Source organism: Lithobates pipiens, unplaced genomic scaffold, assembly GCF_037356315.1.
Source record: "Lithobates pipiens isolate NorthernLeopardFrog02 unplaced genomic scaffold, aLitPip1_a1.2 Scaffold_10, whole genome shotgun sequence".
In the NCBI taxonomy this organism is placed as follows: Eukaryota; Metazoa; Chordata; class Amphibia; order Anura; family Ranidae; genus Lithobates; species Lithobates pipiens.
Window position 1 is genome coordinate 52590929 of NW_027507686.1, and position 23152 is coordinate 52614080.

Genomic DNA, 23152 nt, shown 5'->3' on the forward strand with positions numbered 1-23152 from the left:
AGGTACCTGCACTTGGTGCCGTTACTGCACAGACCACTGGTCACTTTTACAGATGCATTGCTATCCTTTACATTATGGCTATATCATGTAAAGAAATGAATGCGGTATAAAAATAAAATAAAAAACACATGATGTGTAAAAGAAACCAATCTGAGCCTCTATAGGGCTGCATGGATCTGCATACACAAGATGCAACACTCCAGATCTCTGACAAGGGTTAGCATGTGTGGAATAATCCCCATCACCTGCATTGTGAACACAGCTTGGCACAGCAGTGTAATAAACCTCCACTTACATTAAAGTGCATAGCTAGACCACTGCTGCATGTGCAGATGGAAGCGATTGAGGGCCATCCTGTACCAAACACATCACACCTATAGAGTGAAATTAGGGTTTCTGTTCATCCCTCCTAAACTGGATCATATCATTACAGGCAAGCCTGCTTATATCAAATCATAAACAGTGAAAAAGATTTTCCAATTCTGTACACATTACAAAAACCTGTACAGTTACATCTGTAGATTGCATTATTTGTGTAGTTTAACCAAAATGTTCTTTGGAATATAAATTAAGCCCTAGACGTTGATTTACTTATCACAATAAATCCTGCAATCCACAGTTTTTAAAGACAAAAAACTACTGACCAGCAGAATGCCACGTGAATAGAAAACATTGGTCATATACTGTATTTTGTCTGGCAAAAATAGACACTTTGCAGTATAATACAATAAGTTACAGTTTTTTGCAAATACATTGATGCATTACTATAGTGCAAACCCTTTTCCAGAAATGAAAGGAGGAAAACAGTGCCAAAAAAACATTTTAGGTGTCTTGAGGCAAGGTATATTTACTGCAACCACTGGGTGTGGTCTCCTGAAACTGGGTGGAGTTACTGCCAAAAAAAAAAAAAGTGTGGGACATAGCAGCAGAAATGATGCCCCTAAGCTACAAGTACCCTAAAGGGACAATTGGTGTCCTTCGCATAAAACCCAACTCAAGTCAAAATGTAAGCGAAGTGTCTCATTCCATTGCTTCCCAATAGTCTCCAAGGTGGCAGACGGGGGTTATTTCTTGTTTAACCACTTTTGTAAAATATGGCCATTTCCATCAAATGAAGCAGATATAAAACATATGCAAGATTTCCTTTGTAAACAATGTCAATACAAGAGCCAAGAAAATCTTCCCGTGTTTACTCCACAGCTGTCATGAGATGTGAGCAATCTGACGGACGCGCGTTTTTATTTCCTGACGGCAGAGTGGACAGGTCTCCAGCTGTAGAGCACATTCCATGCAAAGATCACTGCAGAGACAAGCAGAACAAATACATTAGTTATATATCCACCATACAGCAAATACTACTAATGGACGTTTCAAGTGTGCCCTCCTCTTGGTAGCCATAGAACCACACAGGTATCCTGATCAATTACAGGAAGATGTTCACCCAAAAGATATATCTGCCTTGCCCTGGAGTGATGATCTATATGGCTCAGCTGCTGAATACACGAAGGACACATTATTAATACTTAGAGTTGCGCTTATTACATCGGCACACCAACATTGCTTGTGTTAGTGCGGCGATCTGTCGAGAGAGAGAGAGAGAGAGAGAGAGAGAGAGAGAGAGAGAGAGAGAGAGAGAGAGAGAGAGAGAGAGAGAGAGAGAGAGAGAGAGAGAGAGAGAGAGAGAGAGAGAGAGAGAGAGAGAGAGAGAGAGAGAGAGAGAGAGAGAGAGAGAGAGAGAGAGAGAGAGAGAGAGAGAGAGAGAGAGAGAGAGATCCAGCCAGTGTCTCAGGCCCTGATTGGATAGATATATAGCAGCACAGCCATTGGCTCCCGCTGCTGTCAATCAAATCCAATGACGAGGGGACGGGGCTGAGTCCTGCTGTCTTGTACTAGATGCAGCAGGACACGGGAGCGCGCCCACACGAGAGCCCCGAGGGAGAGCGCTTCTCCAACTGGGAACTCGAACAGGAGGAGCCAGGAGCGCAGCTGTGGGCCCCAGAAGAGGAGGATCGGTGTCACTCGGTGTGCAAAACCAACATTTTTTTTATTTATTTTGTTAAACACTAACTTTTAGTTATCCTTGAGGCTGAGTTCACACCTATGCAAATTGGATGCGGGTTTCTCCACACCCAATTCGCATGACAGGTGAATGTGACCCGCTCTCTCCTGATGGGCTCACTGGCTGCGATTGACAGAAGCGGGAGCAAATGGCTCCCGCTGCTGCCAGAAGTGCAAGTCCTCGGAGAGGCAAGGCTCTCGTGGACATCGCTGGATCAAGAGGGGGCTCAGGTAATTATTAGGGGGGACTGGTACACACAGAAGATTTTTTACCATCATGCATAGAATGCATGAAGGTAAAAAACCTTGTGCCTTTACAACCACGTTAAGGATAGCCGATGAGCAGAAGAAATCAGGCAGATCAGAATTTAATAATTGGATTTCAACTATGTGCGTGAAGGTAGAGAGAGGGTGTGGGTGGGGTCCTGCAACTGAAACTGGCCCACTCCAGCATCCACCTAGATCCAGCCATGGGGCATTTTACTTGCCTGGAGCTGTCTGCGAGTCCCTGCATTTACTACTGCCAGTGCTATTGCAAACAGGGCAGCCCCAGCATCCCTTCAGGATGTGCCAGCTGCTGTGGCTGCTACTGCAAATATGACATCCCCAGCATTCCTCCAGACATGAATGGGCTTGTCCACGCCAGGCACTGCGACTGCTATACTTGCACAGCGACTGCTATACTTGTACAGCATCCTTCCAGATGTTCCCCAAGAAAAATGCTTAACACTCTTGAGCCGCATGAGGCCCGCAGGTTGGAGACCCCTGGCTTACATTATATGTCCAACAGAATGCAAACACCCCTCCAAATTATTTAGGCGCACAAAACCAGGTCTATAATTTTTTTTTTAAATGAGTGGTGTTGAGAAATTCAAATGGTCTGCACAGAGCAATGACCTCTATTCTATTGTGCACCTTTGAAATGAATTGGTATGCCGATTGTCAGGTTCTTTCATCCAGCATCAAAAGCGGACCTCAACATATATTTTTTTTTTTTTTTACTAAACAGCTACACATTGCCACAGACCCACTCCATAATCTTGTGAAAAACCATCCCAGAAGAGTCGAGGCTTGTCCATATTAAAAGAAGTACAGCCAAAGCTGGAATGGCTGTACTTCTCCTGATGATCTCAAGAGTGCAGATAGTTTTGCACTCCTGTGGCCCATTTTTAAGCAGACAGCAGGCTGAAGCCCGGTGTCAGATGATTGTCAGAGCCAGGCCAGGCTTGGGAAATTGCAACAATATGGTTGGGATCTGCCCACATGCCTGAACCGACACCAGACTCATTCTCTCAGCCATCTACAGCGAGCCTGAGCTGGCCACTCCTGCCCCCTCCACAGCCCACAGCCAGCCCTCCAGTGAATGACTATGTTTAATCACTCTCTTCTCTTAGCCTTAGAGCCAGCGGGCAACAGATGCACCATCGATCCCACCTTGGTAAGTTACGAGTCCAACAAGAAAAAAAAAAAAAAAAAAATTCCCATATTCTCTTTTAAAGCGGGAGTCAGCCGGGAGTTCCACTGTTTTTTTTTTTTTTTTTTTTTAAAGCCAGCAGCTATAAATACTGCAGCTGCTGACTTTTAAAATAAGGACACTTACCCGCCCAGCGAGCCCGCGATGTCGGCACCCGAAGCCGATCTCTCGATTGTCTCTTGGGTGCTGCTGCCCCCATCTTGGGTATGGGAATCAGGAAGTGGAGCCTTTCGGCTTCATTTCCCGGTTCCCTACTGCGCATGCGCGAGTCGCGCAATAAGGATGGTCCCGCTGCCTCTGGGATCCGTGTGTTTCCCAGCAGGCAGCGGGGGACTTTCGGAAAGGGGCGTAATCTACGCCCCTTTCTGCAGATAGCTATGCCGGAAGTGGGTGCAGATACCTGTACTGTACAGGTACCTGCACCCCCCTCCCCCCTGAAAGGTGCCAATTGTGGAGGGGGGGGGGGGGGGGGGGGGAGGATTCCAATAAACGGAAGGTCCACTTTAGGGTGGACCTCCGCTTTAACGTCCATGGATTTAGAATCTGAAGGCCCAACAAGCTCACATAGCAGGTATCCACAAATGCTTGGCCATATAGTCTACTTGTATAGCAGACAAAATGATACTAAACCCAGTTGTAACTTACCTGTGACCACAGGGCTTTAATTCTGTGTCTGCTACCTCATCACAGCATAATGTACAGCAGTTCTCTCGGATGCTGACTTGTTTCAGCAATGCTAGGCGTCTATGTCTATAGAAAACAGAAAAGAATGCTTCATCACCTTTTTTGTTGTACGTTTGCCCAAATATAGTTTGCATGCAATACTTGGAAGATATATGGAATAGTCTTGTAGACACAAATATATAAACAAAAACATAAAATCCTAAAAATAAACTATTACAGCAAAAAGAAAATCTAATGAGAGAGATATAGATAGACAGAAATAAACAAATAAAAAAAAAATTATACACACACACACACACAGGTATTTTAATTAAATTTTTTTAAAATACCAGTAATGGCAGTGATCTGCGACTTATAGTGGGACTGTCAGTGTGGCGGGCAATCTGACACTGGGTGGGAACTCACTGACATTAACAGTAACACTAATCAACATGATCAAATATATTAGGGGTCCATATAGTGAACTTGGTGTCGAGTTATTCTCTGTACGGTCAACCCAGAGGACACGGGGGCACTCTTTACGTCTAGAGGAAAAAAGAGTTTTCATCTTCAAGTACGGAAAGGTTTCTTCACAGTTAGAGCTGTGAAAACGTGGAATAGACTCCCGCCAGAGGTGGTTCTGGCCAGCTCAGTAGATTTCTTTAAGAAAGGCCTGGATACTTTCCTGAATGTACATAATATAACTGGGTACTAACATAGGTAAAATTGATCCAGGAAAAATCCGATTGCCTCTTGGGGGATCAGGAAGGAATTTTTCCCCTGCTGTAGCAAATTGGATCATGCTCTGCTGGGTTTTTTTTTCACCTTCCCCTGGATCAATTGTGGGCATAAAATTGGGTATTTGGATTGTACGATTATTTTTAAATTTTATTTATTTGTTTTTAAGGTTGAACTGGATGGACTTGTGTCTTTTTTCAACCCAACTATGTAACTAATACAGTGATCAGTGCCAATACTATACATTGTCACTGTACAAATGACACTGGCTGGGAAGGGGTTAACATCTAGGGGATTAGCTGTGTGCCCAACAATGAGTAATACGTGTTGCTTTTACTAATGGACGTGGCTGATTTTTGAAAAACAGCCACATCTCTGCTGTTTCTTGCTAGTAGTACACTGCTCTGTATTGTGATTTGCTAAGCCAATCAACAGGTCCCGGCATAAATCATTGCCTGGGTCCTGCTGACAGACTTGTGCTGTGCCGAATCACAGCAGATTGGGCGGCAGGCACGTCCCTCCCCCCTACCCTCTGTTTACACTTGTCTCTCCCCATTAGCATTTTTTTTTTCTCAGTGCACGTAATAAAGCTTTAAAGGCTCCTAGTGTTGTCTCCCTCTCCCAGTCTGAGTCCTGCTGTGTAGAGGATAACTGGAGTGATATTGGGTTAGATTCAAGTACCTACACTAATTGCAATAAAAATACAGTACATTAATGGATTGAAAGCAGGAATTGTTACAATACCTGCCTTTAAAACGATAAATAATAAATATGTACTTTTTACAAAACCAATCTGCCTTACGCTTACCTTGGCAAAATGACCTTTTCTTCGGGGGCCAGAACAGCATACTCATTAAAAGTGCTACATTTGTTTGCAGGTGGATATTTGAAGGGCTTGGCTCCAAAATTGAACTCACACTGCTGATAGGACATAAAACTTGCTGCAGCAAAAAACCCAGACCTACAAAAAACAAAACAAAAAAAAACAGCAACCACATAATGATGAAAGAGCAACGTCAACAATGGGACACATTAACACAGGTTCAGGACTTACGTTGCGGAGGTAAAAACTTGCTTCTCGGGAGGAAGCTGATGTCCATTTAATGAAAAAATCATTAACTTTTTGTGCAGATCCAATAAAAAGCCGACAGTGTCATCTGGAAGATTTAAGAGAAAAAATAAATAAAATACCACGATCCAAAAGTAGTCTTTACCCACTGGATTACTAGGCACATTCACCCCCTTCCTGAACAGACTAATTTTCAGCTTTCCATGCCATCGCACTATTAACGACAATTGAGCAGTTTCGATCATTTTTTTTCCCCCCACACAAACGGGCCTTCTTTTGGGGGTAAAATTTTTCTTCAATGATGTGCGCTGATGAGGCTGCACCGATGATCAGTGCCCTGATCAGTGTAAATGTCCTCTGTCACAGGATAGCCGGGTTTTCAAAATGTCCTTTCCTCACATACTGACAGCACAGAGGAAAGCAAATGCAGATAACTGCCATTTGTTTACATGTGATGAGGTGTGATTGGACACAGCCAATCACATGATAAAGGGCCGCTGCAATTGGCCCTTTATCTCAATCTGATCAGTGGGACAGGTGACGAGTAGCTTGCCGACCCCAGAACTTGGACAGGTGTAGGGTGGCATTTATTGGAACCGTTCCCCTTTCCTCCGGCAGCAGCTAAAAGACAGCTTCTCCTCCTCACCCACTATCTGAACAGCAGTATTCAGCTTTCTTCTTGTGCCATGGGGCGCAGCAAATATTAGGCCTTACCTTCTTTCCAGCAGGGGTGTTGGTGAGGTTTACTTTTTGCGTTGTACCAGATCAGCTGCCTGCAGCCATCATATGCACAGGAATACTCATCATCCCCAATGCCGTATCCTTCCTACATACATTAGGAACAGACATTTGTTTACCAATTCATATTGATCCATCTTTTACTTATGAGCAATATAGAGGCTTATTAATGTCCAATTTTAATAAAAACAGTGAAAGTTAAATACATTCCAAGTGCACCAAACGTAAAGCGATTGTAAAGTCCTTTTTTTTGTTAAATAGGAAACAAAAACAGGTTATACTTACCTGCTCTGTACAGTGGATTTGCACACAGCAGCCTGGATCCTCCTCTTCTCAGGTCCCTCCTGTGCTCCTGGCTCCTCCCTCCTGTTCAGTGCCTCCACAGTAAGTAGATTGCTATGGGGGCACCCGAGCTGAGTAACAGCTCCCTGTGTCCATTCAGACATGGAGCCCTGACCCAGTCCCTTCTCTTTCCTGATTGGCTAGTTGACATTGATGACAGCAGCAGCCAATGGCACCGCTTCTGTGTCTCAGCCAATCAGGAGAGAGAATCTTGGACATCGCTGGACAGAGGGACAGAGAGGGACCTCAGGTAAGTGCTAGGAAGGCTGCAGGCACACACACACACACACACACACTAGTCTTTATCTTCATGCATAGAATGCACGAAGATAAAAAAAAAAAACCCTTCTAAATTACAACACCCTCTAAGGTGAGAAAAGTCCCACCATTTGTTTTCCTTTACAATTCAGCCAAAGTCTGCCCTCTGCCAGCATCTGCGCAGAAGGAGGACCCTTGCTCTCTGACAGAAGTAGTTATTTTGTGGCAGAAGTTCAATATGCCGCCTACGGAGTCAGGAAAAGAGCTTGAGCATTGCAGAGCTATAGGTCTGACTCAGCAGGGTGAGACCGCTGCTTCCCTACATAGAACAAGGGTCCTTCTCTGCAGCTACTGGCAGGGGACAGGCTTTTTAGAAAGAAAAATGAACTGTAGGGCATGGACAGTGGTTAGGTCTTTGCCATATGATTATGAAAGACGCCTACAACCCAAACTTGATCTTCACTACCAAGACATAACAATTTTGGTGAAAGAAAGACAATACAGCTATGTGCCGTTGCTCACTGTGGAATCACCAGCATATATCATTAATCTAGTTAAAACTCACCCAACATAAGCAACATCTTAGCATAATAAATGGTACATATACACACACATACATACATACATATATATATTATTTGAAAGTGCAGTCACTGTAGATCTGAGGGGAAGCTCTGCTGATTTTATCATCCAATCATGTGCAAGCTAAAATGCTGTTTTTAAATTTTTTCTTACATGTCACCCTCAGATCTACAGAGACTGCACTTTCAAGTGAACTTGTAGGGCAAAGTATTTTCCTTTAGTAAATAATAGTAAATAACCCCCATAGCATACTTTATATTAAAGGAATTCTCAGCGGTTATAAAAAAAATAAAATAAAAAAGATAAAATTTTCTTTCAAAATACAATTTTGCCTGTTACTTACGTGATTAAGGAATTTACTGTCTTTAGTGGCCCATCCTATCTGCATGACCCCAGAGGTAATGACAGTTACTTCATAGTACCACACACCAGAGTCTACACAGAACGTGCAGCGAACACTCTCAAATGATGAAGCATCACAGCGGGCCTAGTACACAGCAAGTAAAAACACATTATGTTAGGCACAGCCTGCGGGAGAAGAGCACTAATATGGATATTAGAGGATTTACCAGTCACTAATAGGATGCAAATTATTATTCAGGATTTACATATCAACTCTTAACGTTAACTGAATCTGAACTGGTCCAAATTACTACTAATGGTGCATCAGTACCAAAATGTAACCACCTCATGGTGCCTGCTAGTATCGGTGTTAGGCTAGCGAGTCAGGAGCATGCGCATTCCCAACACACAGAAACGTGCTGTTCTTTAGCAGATGCGAGGAGGGGAAGGGCGCAGTAATTCTTAACGGCACCCAACATATTAGCACCTGTGCATGTTTTTGCACGCACCAAACTGCAATTTTTTTTTTTTTTTTACAAGGGGGAGTAGGCGACTTTTTCACACTTTTGAAATGAATGGCTGCTTTACAGGTGACATGCACATGTGTACATTTGAACCAAGCCTTAGTCTTCACATCAATCTCTGAGCGTAGCACATGCAAAGTGTACAGGAAGCTACAAGCTCATTAGATTTTTGATAGGACCAATGTGTCTCACACACTTGTTGAATAGATATAACAAACCACTTTCAATGCTTATCAGATTAAATGGGAGAAAATAAGAGGAGGTTCCCTGTTAGTGTTCTCATGGACTTTAGGCCTTATCCCATAAAAGTTTGGACCTTCATAGTTCACTGGGGTAAATTTTGGAGAGAAGTCAAGGCTCCATGTACAGCCTGTGTCTATGATCCAAGGGGTGATACAGGAACAATCTGAAGACTAACATAAGTAGTCCATGTATAAATAATAAAAAAAAAATATTATAATATATAAAAACACACACACTTTTTTTTTTTATTATTATGGAGCCTGTAAAAATCGGCACACCTGCGATCAGCAGATCGTGGGTGTAATAACAGGTTCCTGTAGATGGTCAGTGTAGCGGTCTGCCCCTACTTCAGATATGGGCAGCTAGTTACTGAACAACTCGAAGCCCAATGAAATATCTAGCACACTCATCATCACCCTGGTAATTCATTGAGAATACATCGGCTGCAAAAGGTAGTTGTAGTTCATTAATTCATGGGGGATCTGTAAATTAACAAAATGGCTAGGGGGCCAGTCACTGTCAGAAGTTTTTTCACCTTAATGGATTAAGGTGAAAAAAAAAAAACAAGTTTGTTTACATGTGATCAGCTGTGACTGGACACAGTTGATCACATGGTAAATGGCTGCTGTGATTGGCTCTTTATCATGATCTGTGATCAGCTATGTTCGAACACAGCGATCACAAAGCAAGCCGGATGTGCGATTCTGGGAGGACTTCCATGGACGCTCTCCGTGAATAAATAATTAAATAAATCCAACACACGAGCAGCGGTATACAACCGAATTAAGGGACATTTTCAGAAGTTGCAATGGCAGCTTGTATATTTCAGTAAAAGTCTCCATTAACTGACCCCATAAATAGAAAATGACCAATGATGGTGACCCTTGATATACTATGTTTATAGGCACGAATTACAGAAACAAAAACTGCTGAATAGAACACTTACTTCTAGTCCATATGGAGAAATTTTGAGGTACTCGCTCACATCATTACTATTAAGCATGGCATTGATTGGTGATAAATCAGCCTTTTCATAAGTTAATTGTCTGCCTTCCTTTAAAACTAAAACAGAAAAAGGAATTAGCAAAAATGACAACACCAAACCCCAATACGTATCACCTGCAACACTCCAGGGTTCGATTTTTGAAAACTGGAGCTGTCAAATACTATAATCATGCACAATTCCTTGTTGTTCAATCCTACAAAAAAAGGAAAAAAAAAAACAAGTGGATGCTAAGGGCAAAAGCTTTAGTCCCGGTTGACACTGTTGTGATGCGGGAAACACTTTGATTTAGTGACGGGTCCTGCATCACACCTAAAGCCCCGTACACACTATCAGATTGTCTGCTGAGTTTTTCCTTCAGATTTACCAAAACCATGTAGTAGAAGGGCCTGCCTGATTGCATACACATTGAAACTCCTAAGGTTTGACCTCATATTATATTGTTTTGGTAAATCTGAAGGAAAAACTCAGCAGACAATCTGATAGTGTGTACGGGGCTTGAATCAAACTCATCTGTCTGACATCTGTGAACCACTGGGGTGTCAATGTAAAGTTAATGACAGCCCAAGATCGGTTCGCAGTCGCAGTGCGATCTGTGCAAAGGTGGAAGAATCGGATTGCATAAGTGTAAATAACCAATGTGATCCAATTCCAGTGTGGCCAAAAAAAAGATCCTGCACCATTTTGGTGCAAATGCGATTTCATCCACACAGTTTGTATGTCTGAAATTGCATCACACAGACAGACATCGCATGTAATCTGCACAGCAATGCAAATCACATGCCATGTCTGATTGTACAAGTGCGAACCCAGCCTTACTTTTGCGAGAGAATATATATATATATAAAAAAAAAATTTAATTAAAAAAGCTAAAGAATTCCAAGCAACAAGTAATCAATGAGCTACACCAATACTATCCAGCAAATACTGCAATCAGAAGGTTTACTCAAAATTACTTTAATCTAGATTTTCTATAATCAACCAGAATTCAGGAAGCATCTCACAGGATCACTGGGAATGTACTTCCTGAAGTGGGTGCTGTGTAACCTCCATTGCATGGTTTCCGGTGTCACTAATCACCATCAACAATCCAGGACTATGGCAAAGTTCTTGGTACTAACTTTTTAATTTTAGAATGTGACAACTAAGAAGCTGCTGTGTGTTTGGGAATAAAGCTCCTGAACAACAAGCAGGTGTTCCTAGATTACCAACTAAAGGGAAGTAAGGTGAACTGGTAAACTGCACTGTTATATGGATAAAATACTGAAACTATAAGCAGGTAGGATGTGCTCCCTGAATGTATATAAAAAGGTCCCATTTCAATTTCAGCGAGAATGTAGGTTTACAGACAAATACACAACTTACACAGGTTGTCTAGACTCCACTGGGCACAGAAGCCAACCTGACGCTTTAGAAAGTCACCATTGTTTGTCCAGGTCTCCAGCAAAAGCAGACGGTCGCTTATTTGAGACTCTGAAACGGTCATCTTATTTTCACCTAAAAAAATAAAATAAAGTGAAATTAATGAGGATATGAGAATGGGACTAAATTAGAATATGGATTTATATGAAAGACCCAAACCAGATCTTACTTGTTTGTGAAAATTTTTCCAGTGCAATAAGTGCAAACAGAATGACCATGGGATGAAACCGGAAATTCTAGAAGGCAGAAGTTTTAGTCAGCGATATAGTTTGTACACACATTACTTTATTATATAAAAAAATTAAAATAAAGCGTAATTTCAAACACACAACAGATTTATCCATTTTGGGCAGCGTGAGACGTGGCTCAATGCCTTGTGGGTGTTCAACATTGCCTTATGCCGCGTACACATGGGCGGACTGTATGGCGTACTTAGTCCGTCAAAACACATTTCAGCGGACAGTCCGCTCGTGTGTGGGCTTCAGCGGACTTTTTCAGCGTGCAGTCTGGCGTACTAAGAATTTTGGATTTTTTGAAATACTGTCCGTCATACTTTGGTTTCAGCGGACAATCCGCTCGTGAGTAGGCTAGTTCGACGGACTAAGAATGGCGCATGCTCAGAAAGGATTTACACGGCGAAAGGTTGCATTGCTGTGTATTGGACTTCCTATTTCTAGTCCCGTCATACGTGCTGTACACGTCATCGTGCAAGCTTTCGACGGACTGTTTCTGCATCCGTGTGTGGTCAAGTCCGTTCAGTCGAAAGTATGACGGACTGTCCGTCGGATTGTATGACGGACTAAGTACGCCATACAGTCCGCTCGTGTGTACGTGGCATTAGGCATTGAAGGGAAATCTTCCCCCATCCTCTGCATTTTTACTTCTTGCTGCTTCCTTTTGATGGTCTAAATACAGCTTACATGTCTATAGAGAAGGGGTAGGCAACCTTATAGATGTGGCGATCTATCCGAACAACATGGGAGATATCAAAGATCACTGGGCACAGTGTAGCCTCCTCACACCCGATTTAAACATATAATTGCTGTACTACTGCATCGCACGGCAATCATGGGTTTAATTCAGGTGATGAGGAGGCAACATATCGCCTCCTCACCACCTGTCAAATACATTTGGATCACTTTTCAGAGGAGCAGCAGTGCCTGCTGCACTTGTGAATAAGCCCTTAGCTGCATTCCAGCAGTGGTACGCTTAGGCCTCCATCACACGTAAAGCTGGGAGGTGGTAAATCCCTGCGGTTGAGTCATGAAAGCAGCCCTATACCATTATGCACACCACCAGGATAAAAGGTGGGGTGCAGTTGGTATCACTGCACATGGGACAGAAGCCATTCGCTTATGCGGCCCTCTCCCTATTACAGTCCCAACATTAAAAGTAGTCCCTCTGCATTATGCTCTGGGATGGCAGGTCAGCAAGCACAGACTGCGATCTACCAGTAGATTGTGAACCCCCGCTATAATTATTTAACAGAGGGCAGGCAATTGAGCATTCTGGGGCTGATTTACTAATACTGGAGAGTGCAAAATCTGTGCAGTGCATGGTAGCCAATCAGCTTCTAGCATCAGCTTTTTCCAATTAAGGAGAGATAGAGATAATAGAGATAATAGAGATAGAGATATTCCCATACTTTTATTGTACATGTAACTTTTTCCTGTGTACTGCAAAGTGGTGCAATAGACAAACATAACACCAGAAAGGAGATCCATCTGTCCAACTGAGGATCACTTACAACAATGGGAACATCAAGAACATGCCAGTAAAAGATTACAGTGAGCAGGGGCAGGTGGCAGACCCCATAGCACAACTGTTTATAAACATTTGGGAGGGGGGGGGGGGGGGGGTAACAATGAAGGGCAGTGATGGTCTTTATGTCTGGCACATGAAGACTACACTTCAATGTATTTGGGCGATGAAGAATCCTATACCCACACACTGCTAGGTGTCATTTAGCATCAGTCTCCTCCACTCACCCAGGTTTCTTGGCTGCTCCTGGAATCAAGTCCTTCCTAGGCAATCTGAGTGGAAGTGGCAGCAGGTACCTGTCAAAACCAAGTACCCGCTCCCTCTTCCCCCCAAAAAAGGGCCATTTATGAAAGAAGAGGCCTTAAAGTGGAACCTACTCTTTTGGGTGATGCTTCATGAAAGTGCTTTGTATAAATATTTTGACCGCCACGCTCTCCGAATCTGATTTTGCCAGTAGAAATTGACTGGTGGCACTGGGATAATGCAGCCACAACTTCCAAAATCCACAGCATATTGCCCACAACTTCCCATTACATGAGGTCGTACTGATGCCCTTTGGAAAATGTAGGCTATAAATAGGCTGTTATGAGAGCATATTTTATTGGGAGCCTGGAATTAAGAATTAAAAGCAACCAATAAGGACAGAAGTGGCAATTGTTGACTTGTATTTGAAAAACTGCAATTTCCAGAGCCGTCATTCTTCACTATATGGTTTGTCATAAACTTTTTTTGTTCCAGTGGGTTTCTTACAACAAGCTCTCATGGAGTCGCTTTTGTTGGCTGCGAGGGATGTGTGTAAAAATATGCCAGTTAGAATGCCAAGCAGCCATCACAATGTGCAATCTCAGTGGTGCCTTTGTAAGTCAACAGCAACCCAACCAAAAGGATAACAAAAAAAAAAAAAAAAAAAAAAAACACACACACACACACACACACACACACACACACACACACAACACTTACCAAACTTTCTAGCAAATACTCTAATATCCCTGGACTCAGTAGAGAAATGCTGGCAGGGCCTGAAAGAAAACAGCAGGCGTTAGGAGGAGAAAAAAATAAAAAAAATAAAAAAGGTTAAAAACAAAAAACGGAAAAACACAAAAAAAAAAAAAAAAAAAAAAATAACTTTAACCCTTAAGAATATCTGTAAATCTATCCCCATTTAATTCAGTTACATGGTGCAAAACTACAAGATTTTGGGTTGTTGAAGGAAACATTTTAAGAAAATGCACATCGCCAGTGGGATCTGAACCATGGAACTCAGCACTAGAGTATAACCTGTATTAACATCTATTCAAACATTTCTATAAAAAGGTATTGCAGGGATTAGGTACTTTTCGTTGCATCAGTGTCAATTAGCAGGAATTCTGTTAGTAAAGGTGGCATTCAGAGAGACTTAATATCACGATACTCACCTGCCAATTTCTCAGCCAAGCAGCCTAATACTGCAGTTGTATTGCGGTGTTTGGCAGGGTTACAGGAATCTTGAATTGCTGTGGTCCCACTTAGGTTCAGTTTTTCTGTCAACTTCTGAAGAGCATCCTGTAAAGTATCATTCCACATCATCAGAAACTGGTAAATCTTTGCAGCGCAAACAGTCATTTGTACAGTACAGAGCAGCACTGGGAGGTCATGTATTTCAATTGTGCCATTTTGAAAGAATAAAAAAGGGAAAAAAAAAAAAGGGGAAGGAGGATGTTGGATTTCCACTTTAAGGCCCCTTTCACATGTGCAGACCGTTCAGATCCGCCTGTCAGTATTTTAGGCGGATCTGAACGGTCAGTCCATACAGGTCTATGGAGCGACGGATGTCAGAGGTGACATGTCTGCCGACATCCATTCTGCTCCGCAAAATCCAGACAGATGGAAACCCCATTTTCCGCCCGTCTGTCAGATCGGATGAAAAAACGGACAGGCGGTCCGTAATCATCCGATCTCCCCTTAGGGGATAGCGGACTCTGACAGGTCTGTCCCTGCACAGAGTACAGAGACGGGACTTGTCATCCGCCGGCTCAGCGGGGATCAATGGAGCGAACCCCGCTGAGCAAGCAGATGCTAAAAAAAGCAATTTTTACATTGCTCCTTTTATGGTAGAGCATCTATGTGAAATCCAAGCATAAAAAATAAATAAAATAATGGTGAAGAGTGAATAATCTTGTCAAAGGCTATAAAACAAACTGTATAGTAAATGCAGAATCTTTGCCCAGTCATCACGATGACCAGACACATCGGAATCAGACTTTTTTTCTTGGCTAGGAACAAAATCCATCCTTAATTAACAATACATCCCCGGGATGCCTGAACTCCGTACCAAACCAACCATTAGGAAACGGCTACATTTGCACCACATGTTTTAGTGGAGCAGTTAGTCCCCCACCCCCTCCTCCTGTACCGGAATGCAGGTTTTTATTCCTATTAGGAGGGAACAAATGACTTATTCATAGCTCCGAATATTAACAGATCCCACATACTTTTGTTGGCAGCGGACACTCATCCAGTAGCAATGTAATGACAGCTGGGCCCAGAGGATCTTCTAATGGAATGACTCTAATGAGAGACTGCACCACATCCAGCCAGCCGTTATCTGTGACAGGAAAACAAAGAGATCAACACAATAAAGCAAATGAAAAACAAACATCCAGGTCTTGTTTACTTGGATCAGATAAAACATAATAAAGCTGAGGGATATAAAAATGGGAGAGAAAAAAAAAAAAAAAAAAAAAAAAAAAAAAAAAAAAAAAAAAAGCAAGGAGTCCAAGCTGCGTATAGCGACAAGCAGCTGATGCACATTTTTTATCTAGAATAAAAAAAAAAATAAATAAATAAAAAAAAAAAAAAAAGACAGTTGAGATCTTATTGCTGCGAGACTCAGAAATCAATAAGGGAACTCAGATTGAGTTTGCTCCACAAAGTTTCTACTAAGTAGGACAAGACAAGAATGCCAGACTCAAAGCTCTTTAAAAGAAACGTCGTCTGTATCTGGTAAAGGCGTATTTTTTTTATTTTATTTTTTTACCTCAAGTCCTTGTTCACATTGAAGAGATTTGTCATGTCAAATCGTATGACAAGTCGCAGCCTATTGCAGGCAATGTTCCAATCGGCGGCGGCGCACACCGATCTATAAAAGTAGTACCTGCTGAACTGAAACGCGGCTTTGAAATCATGCGATTTCAGATAAAGTCACAATTTCAAAGCCGTGTTCAATGTGAACAAGGGCCAAGTGTCGGTTCACATATAGCACTTAGCCCATACGAATTGGATGCATTTAGAACCACATACGATCCGCATGACATGTGGAGGGCAGATTATCGAAATTCTCCAGATCTTGCCCCTCCATGTGAAGATGCATGAGGGGAAAAAAACAAAACAAAAAAAAACAAACACACACGGTCTGAACCCAATGCTAGCTCCTGCTGGCTGACAGCTCAGCTGTCTGTCGCAGCTAAACAAAGGGATGTCACCGGGTGACCCTGCCTCCTTGTGACATCAACCCAGCATGCCCCCATGCTGGGGGTGGGGAATCACACAGTGGCCAAAGAACCCCCCCCCCATTGAAGGCATGTACTTGCATACTTCACCCACACCCCCCCCCCCCCCCATATTTCCAACCCTCACGTTGTTCCTTTTCTCAAGTTCTATTCGGCAATTCTTTTGCTTTACATGCAGCTGTCAGCGGGGAATCTGGCCTGCTCCTTAACTAAATATTGCTGACTGCTCCCAAAAATTTGTGCCAGAACCATATCTGAACAGCTACTTTGGAAATTCGCTGTGAAAACTAACCTGAAATTCACACCGCACCTGTGAACCCTGTCTAATGCATTCTCTTCCATTTAGCGTGTACTTAGCTCAATTAAGAGCACTAAGTGTCATTTCTGTCTGCTGCTTCATTCCTCTGCGATCAGCATAAATCACTTCTTACAAGTTTTCCTGACACCAAGAGAAAAAAAATGGTGACGGGGAGGGACCTCCAGCTGATTGACAGCCTCAGCTCTGTTCCTAGATGCCGTGTGAAGGAGGGCGTGTCCCTCCCCTCCAATCAGCTGTCAAAGCTCTCCTCACCAAGTGCTGCAGAATGTCATTTCAGATCTCCACCCCCTGTTCACAGCCACTTTAAAGTGCATGGCAAAAAAAATAAAAAATACATGCACATTTTCCCAAAGTTTAACCGTTTGAAAGCCTAGCAGAGGAAGACTATACAAAAGCAGCTTGAACAGGAACCACTGCAAGTCCCAGCGGATACCGCGCAGCCTGACCTACCAAACAGGATGGAGAACGGTGGCATCTGTCCACAAGAGAAGAGGTTGACTTTTTCAACAGTCACAAAAAAAAAAAAAATTCAAATAAAAAGGGGCATGGCCCCTGAAGCGCATAGTGCCTGCCCATTAACGTCTGCTACATTTGGAGAGGAGGCTGACAGACACAAACGTTCTCTATCCTGTTTGGTGGGTTCTGCTGCACGGTATTGGCTCAGGGACTTACGATGGTTGCCATTCAAGCTGCTGTGTATACCCTTCCATTGCTAAGCTGTCACATCAAGTTTTTAACGCAAGCGTGGATATGCACTGTGTGAAATAAAGTTGTATCCTTAAGTTTTCCTACTTTATTAAAGTGATTGTAAAGTCTTGTTTGTTGTTTTTAATTAAAGAACAAATAAAAAAAAAAAAAAACATGTTATACTCACCTGCTCTGTTGCAGTGGATTTGCACAGAGCAGCCCAGATCCTCCTCTTCTCAGGTCCCTCTTTGGCTCTCCTCGCCCCTCCCTCCTGTTGGGTGCACCCACAGCAAGCAGCTTGCTATGGGGGCACCCAAGCCGAGTCACAGCTCCCCGTGTCCACTGCTGGAGCTAAAGGTTTCTCAGGTAAGTATTAGGGGGGGCTGCTGCACACAGAAGGCTTTTTTATTTTTAAAACAACAAACGTTATACTTGCCTCCACTGTGCAGCTCGTTTTGCAGAGTGGCCCCGAACCTGGTCTTCTGGGGGTCTCTCGTCGACTGTCTCGGCTCCTCCCCACAAGCACTTCTCATGTTCATGCGAGCTCCCTTGCATGGTGAGAAGTGCTTGCGGGCGCACACCCGTGATGCAGGCCGGCTGCTGTATCACTCGGCCCCGCCCCCTGGCGCGCCGCCTCATTGGATGCGATTGACAGCAGCGCAAGCCAATGGCTGCGCTGCTTTCAATCCATCCACTCTAGCCAATCAACGGCCAGAATGAGTGGCGAAGAGGATGTCGGAGACGAGCGCGGGACTTTCGAGGGGGTCAGTTAAGTAAAACGGGGGGCTGGCATTGTCTGTTGTGTTTTCACCTTAATGCATAGAATGCATTAAGGTGAATTTTTTTTACCTTTACAACCACTTTAATGCATAGATTTGCTTTTTTTTATTTTTTTATCTTAAGGCAAAACTTCTGCCTTTACAACCATCTTTAAAGGCTTGGTTCACACTGATGCGACATGATTATTATTATAATACAGGCTTTATATAGCGCCAACAGTTTGCGCAGCGCTTTACAACATGAGGGCAGACAGTACAGTTACTATGCAATTCAATATAGGAGGGATCAGAGGGCCTTGCCCGTTAGAGCTTACAATCTAGAAGACTCCAAAATCGGACGACATATTCCAATTCAAGGTTTCCCTATGAGAGCTGTCTTAACTAATGCCCTGTACACACGGTCAGACTTTCCGACGGAAAATGTGCGATTGGATCGTGTTGTCTGAAAAGCCGATCGTGTGTGGACTCCATCAGACTTTCCGTCAAAATTTCAACTCACAAAAATTGAGAGCAGGATCTAAAATTTTCCGACAACAGTGCCACGCATACTCAGAATAAAATTATAAGATGAAAGCTATTGGCTACTGGCCCGTTAAGCGTCCCGTCTTACGCGTTCTACTTCACTGCGTTCAGAACGATCAGATTTTCCGACAACTTTGTGCAACCGTGTGTATACAAGACAAGTTTGGGACAAAATCCGTCAGAAAAAAAATAAATAATAATTCAGACAGATTTGGTCGTTGGAAAGTGCGATCGTGCGTACAGGGCATAATACTACACAAGTCTGTCCGACTTTAGAAAAGGTTCTTGCACTGCTTTGGTCCGACTTTGATAGGACTTTTTACACGCTGTGGCGTTGAAGTCACATCAAAGTCAGATTCCAAAGTTGCACTGAAAGTCATGTGACTTTGGAGTTGGACTAGTGTGAACAGAGCCTAAAAACATCTTTTGGGACTTTAACCCTTGGTTGTAGGTTTATATGGTTGAGTGCTGAGCTACATGTGGTTGGCAGCATGCGTTTGTAATATTAGTTTGCATTTGTCCCTTTAAAGACCCTGATAGTACAGAAATACACGAATTCAACTGCCAGAAATGGTGGAGCTTTGTAAAACAACTTGCTTCCACACAGCAGCTAGCAAGAGAAAGGTAAACATACTTAAGGAGCCTATAGCTCCATCTGCTGGCTGGAAATGAAAATACAAACACATGCACATTCAAAATTTCAGATTTACATAAAAAACAAAACAAAAAAAAAGAAGTTTTTCTTGTTTCATTCACAATAACATATAAACAAAAAACACACAGGAACTAACTGCTGGTAATGCTATGTCACAACGTTTAAAAATAAGAACAGGCCCCACTTTGAATGGAGTGGTTGCACAATCCCTTCAACTCTGGTCTTTATATAAAAAGAGATATGCCCTGTGCCCACCCTGCCCCGGCCTGGCCTCTTTTTTGGGGGACCCCAGATTCCCGCCGGCTTTTTCGGCACCGGAGAGCTTTGAGGGTTGGTCTCAGAAAGACCTGGTTACCCTTGAGGCCCTTTCCCAAGAACCGCCGTTTTGCACCTTTGCTTCTCTCCAGGAGCAGTTCGGGTTGCCCAGAGAAGATTTTTATAAATATTTGCAGGTTCGGCATTTCTACACCACGCATTACTTGAGGAGGGGGCTTCCCCCTCCTAATGATTTTGAAAGGATCTGTAAGTCCTCATCCAGGGATCGTGGAAATATCTCCTGGTTGTACCGTTCTCTTGGAGAGGTACAGCTACCGGCTAAATCACAGGCTATGCTGGGTTGGGAGAGGGAAGTTGGCTTCGAAATGACCCCTGAGGAATGGGAAGATATGATTTCAAACATGCGTAAATGCACGAAATCGTTGGCAGTCAGGGAAACTGCATTAAAACTGCACACAAGATGGTACTACACCCCTGCTAGGCTGCATAGATTTAGCCCACTGGTCCCGGGGAGTTGCTTTCGTGGATGTCTGGAGCCGGGCTCCTTCTCCCATATCTTTTGGGGCTGTGGAGTACTGCAGCCCATTTGGCAACGGGTCGCTGATAAATTATTCCAGGTTACGGGTTCTAATATTGATATCACGTGCCGGATTGGCCTTTTGTTTGCTGACATCCCGGGACTAACTCCCCCGGCTCAGAAATTAGCTCATACACTAGTCAATGCAGTTCATTGGACTGTGGCGTTGCACTGGAGATCCCCGGTTGTTCCATGGGAACAAGTTCTGCAACGCATGGAGTCGATCAAGCTCATGGAGCGTTTACACCACACTTTGCAAGACTCCATGCAGATTTTTGATCGTAAATGGTCCGTTTGGACTTCTCTGCGATGGATAACCCCAAGGCCTGACAGTTTGGCGGTGCACAGTGCTTAATGGCAGGGTATGTGAAAGTGTTCGATGACACTCACTTGTGGTAGCATTTTTGTTATCTTTTTAGTTTTTCTTTTCTCTTCTTACTTTTCTCTTTCTTTGTTTGGTTTTTCTTTCTATTTTTACTCAATGAGGTACAAGTGCTCAACAGAATTTTTCTATGTGATCTTTTGGTTGGGTTTAGCATATCAAACTTGGACTTATCTGAGTATTAACGGTTTATTGATGTTCCATTGTATGCTACTCTCTATGGCAACATTTGTACTGGTTGACCTTTTTATTGTACATGTTTCAATAACCCTCAATAAAAAACGTTTGTAAACAAAAAAATAAGAACAGGCCAACACCTCCGGTACTTCCTGACATCGACGGACAGACTAGCTAAAAAAGGAAATCTGTCTTCTGGTTGTGCATGCCAAGTAGTTGTTCAGATCAATACATTTCTATTGATTCCAATAGAAAACACATTAAGAAAAATGCAAAAGGTGTGAATCCAGCGAAAGGATTGGTCAGCTTACACAGATTTACAATCAAGCCGGAAAAACTGAGCAATAATCAGGCTTCTGCTTTCCGAGGGGTACCCCTAAACAGCCCGATCTTTGTTCTAACAAAGGAAATACAGGATTTAAAACTAAATTATACAATTGATGCCTCATGTTTTTTTTCATCCAAATTCATTGGTGCCACGCAGCGGACAATAAAATGTCTGTCAATACAGAAGTCCAGAATCACTCAGAATGATCACCATCACAGCCCCTGGGCTTGTGAGCAACACCGTCACTGCTAAGAGCGTGCGCTCAACCATTATTTGTAAATCCTGTGACCCCCCCCACTCCTTGGGACTACATGTCCCATGATGAAGTGCACTGCACATTTTCCCTGTCCAGCCTGCTATTGCTGTCTGTGCAAGAGGCCCATTCACCCCACTCTGGCTGACTGTGCATGTCAGGAGCGTGCACACAGTTGACACCATGGGACCCTGCTAGGATAAGGCGATATTCTACAACAGGAAAGGGGGGAGGGGTGTCAATGAAAACAGACCAGCTACAGTAGTGCAGTTTATTTTTTATTTTTTTTAAAGAATGTTTGTGTATGTGTTGAGGTTTTCCAGAATTTGGCCAGCACAAAGAGTGACGTGTGTGACATTTTGTCTGTCACTTGCCCTGTGTCACATTGGGCCACTGGATAGGGCTGAGATCAATCATTGCATTAGAACCAAGCATCAGGTAGGGAAGGTAAAGAAAGGTTTCAGCTACCACACACCTATCCTGTCTGTGTAATTCACAGGTAAAAGCAGCCTCAACTCATGCCATCCAAGCCCACCATCCTTCAGATTGCCCCTAGAGCAAGCACCTTGCGATGGGGACACCCAAGCAGGTTCACTCCCGAGCTGCTGCTCTGCGGGTCCATTCTCACACAGAGCCGTAGCTCTACCCCTTCCCCCTCCTCCTCATTGGCTTAGCGACTGATTGGCTTTCGCTGCTTTCAATGGCTCCTGCTTCAGCCAATGAGAGAGAGTCCCCAGAGAGTCAAAGCGCTCATGCACATCACTGGATTGAGATGGGGCTCAGGTGAATAGGGGTCTGCTGCAGAGTAAAAAAAAAAAACCTTGAGCCTGTAGAACAACTGTAAACCCCAGGGTGGGGCGAAACTTGTTGGAGGTGTGGCTTGGATGGAGCGAGATGAGGCTTCTTTTACCTACAAAAAAAAAAAATACAGCTGAAATAGTTGTGCGGCCACTGGAACATTACTTTACCTCCACAGAGTGCTTTGAGTGAGGACAGACTCACTCCCAGCTTGCACCCTCATAGCAGAATTCATGTCCCAGGACTACAGTAGCCTGTTTGGGGGCCTCTAAGCCATAGGCATTGCCAGGGGGTGGATATTGAGGCTGTAGCCCCGAATCTGGAACCCATATAGCCCTCAGTCTCTTGCTGCAGGGTCCCTGCCTAACCAGTGGGTCCTGGCTGCGGTGGGTGGGCTGCATTCGAGGTGGATGAGAGGAGAGAGACGAGCAGAGATGACATCCTCTCTCTCTCCGCCCACTCCACGTCACCACTCTTCCTCCCTCATAGCCGGGTCATTTCAATGGTGGGAGCGATGTGCAGCGGGGAGCAGAGAGATGACAATATCTCTCACTGCTCGCCACACATCAGCGCTCTTCCACCCTCACAGCACGGGCCTCTTCAATGTCAGAGGTGTGGCGGGGAGCAGAGAGATTACATCATCTCTCACTGCCCATCTCCGCTCTTCTGCCCTCACTAAAATGGACCAGTG

The 23152-nt window shown here is 43.6% G+C and overlaps 1 protein-coding gene across 1 annotated transcript in view; it reads right to left on the reverse strand.

Annotated features, from left to right (window-relative positions):
• Positions 1-652: 652 nt before the first annotated feature.
• RSPRY1 (ring finger and SPRY domain containing 1) overlaps positions 653-23152 on the reverse strand; it is a 38712-nt gene continuing 16212 nt past the window's right edge. Inside the window, exons 4-15 of the mRNA XM_077454827.1 lie at positions 15692-15804; positions 14636-14762; positions 14181-14239; positions 11626-11692; positions 11400-11531; positions 9978-10093; positions 8266-8409; positions 6717-6828; positions 5988-6090; positions 5742-5894; positions 4178-4282; positions 653-1300 (exon numbers count right to left, since the gene is read on the reverse strand). Of these exons, the coding sequence (XP_077310953.1) occupies positions 1204-1300; positions 4178-4282; positions 5742-5894; positions 5988-6090; positions 6717-6828; positions 8266-8409; positions 9978-10093; positions 11400-11531; positions 11626-11692; positions 14181-14239; positions 14636-14762; positions 15692-15804 (1328 nt within the window). The 3' untranslated portion in view covers positions 653-1203. The remainder of the gene's footprint in view (positions 1301-4177; positions 4283-5741; positions 5895-5987; positions 6091-6716; positions 6829-8265; positions 8410-9977; positions 10094-11399; positions 11532-11625; positions 11693-14180; positions 14240-14635; positions 14763-15691; positions 15805-23152) is intronic.